Source organism: Dendrobium catenatum, unplaced genomic scaffold (genome assembly GCF_001605985.2).
Source record: "Dendrobium catenatum unplaced genomic scaffold, ASM160598v2 fragScaff_scaffold_1157, whole genome shotgun sequence".
NCBI lineage: Eukaryota > Viridiplantae > Streptophyta > Magnoliopsida > Asparagales > Orchidaceae > Dendrobium > Dendrobium catenatum.
The window spans coordinates 332596-337436 of record NW_021319619.1 but is presented as its reverse complement, the minus strand read 5'-3'; the positions used below and the strand labels follow the sequence as shown (position 1 = coordinate 337436).

The 4841-nt window shown below is 32.7% G+C and overlaps 1 protein-coding gene across 1 annotated transcript; it reads right to left on the bottom strand.

Annotated features, from left to right (window-relative positions):
• Window positions 1–3965: 3965 nt before the first annotated feature.
• Window positions 3966–4841, bottom strand: LOC110097298. The gene has a single exon (XM_020823591.1). The coding sequence runs from the start codon at window positions 4839–4841 to the stop codon at window positions 3966–3968; it is 876 nt and encodes a 291-aa protein (XP_020679250.1).

Below are 4841 nucleotides of genomic sequence, written 5' to 3'. Positions count from 1 at the left end.
ACAAGGTTGTGAAAATCAGACTAGACATCGACCCGAATGAATAAAAGGTTCAAGATTTAATGATTCGATCGGGGTTGAACTGGATGATGTAATAAATATTAAAATTATTTAAATAAAGTCTAAATAATATAATAATGTTGAAATAATTATATAATCATATAATTGTGTGACTAAAAATAAATACAATTCATGCATAGTAAATTTTATAATTTTAAATGTAAATATTTTTCATTTTTAAATTTAATTTTTAATTTAAATTTAATTTACATATAATTATATAATTTAATATAAATTATTATTAATTTATGTTAAATATTTAGATTATTTAATATTTATTTAAAAGTTTTAATGTATAATATTTATATTACTTTATTAAGTTTAATATTATATTTTAATATTGAATTAATTTATTTAATTATTTAAAAAACACTTAGACCAACCGGTTTAAAAAAAAATCGGGACCAGCTCAACAGTTTACCAGTTGAACAAGTGGTTTATGCCAGTTTGACTCGATTTGATGTAAAGTTGGTTCTTAAGTTAGATCAGACCGGCCATTTGACAGAATTGATGGAAAGTTGGTTCTTAAGTGAGAAGAAAGAAGCGTGTCTTATGCTTACAAAGAGTCTAAAGCATAGGGACAACACTACTGTTCCCTTTCCAGTAGACAAGATTGACGCTCTATTACAATTTTCAAAAACTGTTCCAAGTGAGAGAGGTAAAGAATTTTTTTTTTTTTTGAAGAAAGCAATAAGCATAACTATTAAAGAAAAGAAAAAAAAAAGGAATAAAAAACCCCACCTAAGTACATGCTAAAGATTCCTCCTTTAAAATGTTAACAAATGAAGGAGGAATCTTATCAGTAGAAATGTCTTCCAAAAAAAAAAAATATAAAAAACACCATAGTTAGCACAAAGGTCAGCTAACTTATTACAGTCTCTTTTCACACAATTGAAAATAACAAAAATAAAGCTATCAATCAAAGAAAATTTATTCATACCTTTGACTCCTTTCTTTGTATTTTTGTGAATGAATTTGATAATATTGACATTATCACTTTCAATGATTATACCTTTATAACCATGCATCCGATCTTTGAAAACATCTTTAACAGAGGTAATAGCTAGTAATTCCAAGTGAGTGATATCCCAATGCCTTTCGGGTCTTCCATAAGCTGCTATGAGTCTTCCTTTGTGATCCCTTATTACACCTCCAATTCCTCCTTTATAAGAAGGATATAAAGCTGCATCTACATTCACCTTGATCCAATTGGGTGGAGGAGAGTACCAACGATCTTCAAACAGCAAACGCTGATTAGTACCCAACCAGCCCAAATTGATGAAGTTAGGAGTATTAAAAACTCCTACAAAACTAACTGCTTCAGCAGCTATACAAATCGAACTCCTTTCTTTTTTCCCATGAACCAGCTAATTTCTCTCCTTCCAATTAAGATATACAGCATTAAACCATAAGCTAGAAGTGAAAGAATTTTGTCTCACAAGCCAATCAAACAGCTCTTTCTTAGAATTGAATATCGGAATATAGAAGCCCCATATATTAAGAGTCTTAATAACTTCAATCATTTTTGTACATCTGCATGTTAGATGGCAAATATTCTCTTCTTCATAACAGCCTCTAGGCTTCTGGATGATAAAAAAGAGTTAGTTGGCAATGCATTATTAAACATTCTCCAGCAGAAATTCTCCACTCTAGCATTAAGTTTGGACTTTTTAAGCCAATTCCATAAAATGTTATCAGAATAAGGAGAATAATTAACTCCAACTGCCAAAGAAGTGATAGTTCTACTCGATTCCATGAGGATAAGATCAAAATGATCTTCAGCAAGCTCTGTTTTTATTTCAGTTTTACAGATAAGTTGAACCAGTTCATTACCAAAAAACTTTTGAAGTTCAAACAAATTCCAATGACTTCCAGATATAAAGGTTTCAACCATTAAAACCCCATCCATTTCATCTATGTTATTAACAAAAGTCGGCCATCTGTTAAGACATTTATCTAAAATCCATGTATCTTCAAATACATCAATTGAATGTCCATTAGCAATATCCCATCTCACGATTTTCTGCAAGAATTTGCTCCCGTCTTTAATTATTTTCCAAGCTGAAGAATTGGACTTATTTCTGTTCACAACCTTCCAACAAGATCCATATCTAGTAAATAAAGTTTTATGCAATAAGGAATCTTCATCTTTCATGTATTTCCAGGCAATTTTGGCCCTTAAAGGACCCATTTTATATGAACACGACTGCAGACCTCTGCCTCCTGATCAATAGGCTCACAAAGTTTATTCCAGCTTATATAGTGTAAGCCGTGTCCCTCATTGGACTTATCCCAAATAAAATTTTTGCAGTATTTTTCAATCTCACCTAGCATAGCCTTAGGAACCAAAGAAATCGTGGAATGAAAAGAAGGAAGAGCAAGAATGACAGCTTTAACCAGAGTTAATTTACCGGCCAGAGAAATAAACTTTAAACCCCAACTATTCAGCTTCTTTAAAACCTTGTCTAATAAGAATTGGAAATCCCTCCTTGAAAGCCTCCTTAAAGCCAGTTTAGAACCCAGATAATTAAGCTCCTTAACTTCATTATAACCCAGGATCCTTTTAATCTTCCCTTTCTTTCGGTTGTTGACTACTTTACCAAATAATATCCCAGACTTGTTAGAATTAACATTTTGGCCAGTCCATTCACAATACATGCTAACAATTTTTTAATAGCTTTCACATTTTTAATTTTAGCTTCAGCAAAGAATATGATATCATCCGCATATAATAAATGAGAAATTCTTGGACCATTCTTGCTAACCCGAATACCAATTCATCCTTCTCCTTAATGCCATTTTTAAGAAGCTGTGAACAAAGTATAAAAAGATATGGTGACAAGGGACAACCTTGTTTGAACCCACTCCTAGCTTTGATCCAACTATAAGGATTCCCATTGATTAAGATAGAGAAAGATGGATTTTGAACACATTCCATGATTAATTTTGAAAAGAATTCAGGAAAGCCAAAATAAGAGAGAACCTTTTGAAGAGTTGGCCACCCCATAGAATCATAAGCCTGTTCCATGTCTAATTAAATAGACACCGGACCTTTAGAAGTTGTAGAAATTCTAAATTTGTGGAGGAGTTCTTGAGCAATTAACACATGGTCTTGAAGAGATCTTCCCTTAGCAAAAGCAGCCTGCTCTACAGTGATGAGTTTCGGAATGATACCTTTCATTCTATTCAGAAGAACCTTCGAAGCAATCTTGTAAACTGTGTTACAAAGGCTAATAGGCCTATAATTGTGAGCATAATGCGGATTATTGATTTTGGGAATGAGAACTATAAAAGTTCTTTTCCAATTAACATCCATATCAGCTGTTTGAAAAAAATAATTTAAAGCTTCCCAGAATTCAGATTTGATTAAAGACCAATAGCATTTAATAAATGAATAAAATATCCCATCCTCACCAGGAGAAGTGAAGCCCGAAGTTTCACTTACAGCTTTTTCAACTTCTTCTTTCATGAATTTGCTGTTTAAATAATTCCTATCTTCCTCTTCCAGAATTTGATGATTCTCCGGCCAACCTTCAAGCAAACATCTTCTATCACGCCATTTATCTTTAAAAAATTGAATTAACACATCTTCAATTTGCTTTTTCTCCTCTACTATGATTCCATTGCTATCTTTAATACAATGGATGAAGTTGGTATTCTTTCTAGCACTAGCCATTGAGTGAAAAAACTTTGAGTTTTGATCACCTTCCCCAATCCATTTAACTTTAGATCTTTGCCTCTACCAAATGTTTAAACAAGCTAAAGTACAATTAAGCTCATTGATTTTAAATTTCAGCAAAAAATACTCATCTTGAGAAAGCCCACCGTCTTCAGCTTCCTTGATTTGAAGTTTTAAAATTTCATCTTTAAGCAAGTCTTTTTGAAGATTCAAATCTTTAAGTTTAGCCTTACTCCAAAAGAATAAGGATTTGAGAGATCTCTTCAATTTGAAATTGAGAATTAGCTGCAGTTCCACTATTTTTCCGTTTCCAAGCTTTCTCCATCACTGCATAAGAAGCCGGGTATGAAGTCCAAACATCCTCAAATTTGAGAGATTTCATACCTCTAGAAGAGAAATCTGAAATTTTGAGAAGAAGTGGACAGTGATCTGAAGCAATCCTGGGGAGATGCTTAACTACTAAATGTTGATTGTAATTCACAGAAATAGAATTGACTAACATTCTGTCTAATCTTTCCATAATTCGATCAACCCCCTTTTTGTTGTTACTCCAAGTTAGCCTATGACCAACAAATCCTAGCTCATGAAGATCATTTGTGGTCATGAATGACTTCATCTCTTTAGGACCCAAAGAGAATGAAAACCTCCTTCCTCCCATCTTGTCTTCTTTAGATAAAAGACAATTAAAGTCTCCACCAATCACCATAGGCCAATCATTTGTAATATAAGGTTCCAACCCATTCCAAAGAGATCTCCTATAGTAAACATCTTTGCTTCCATAGATAGTGGCTATCCTCCATTTCCCTTTATTGAGAATATCTAAATCTCCAATTATGAATTGAGAAGAAGAATCAATTTTGCTGAATTTAGCCAACTTCCTCCTCCAAAGCACTAGAATACCACCAGATAACCCAGCCGAAGGAATATAACTGAAATCCCAGTCAAATCCAATCAGTAACTCCACATCTTTAATATCAATATAAACCAATTTAGTTTCTAACAGCCCAATAAATAAAACATTTTGATCTTTTACTACCTCCTTGAGGTAGAGAGAAGACTTCTTTTTTTTAGCTCCTCTACAATTCCAAATCAAAATGGAATTCAT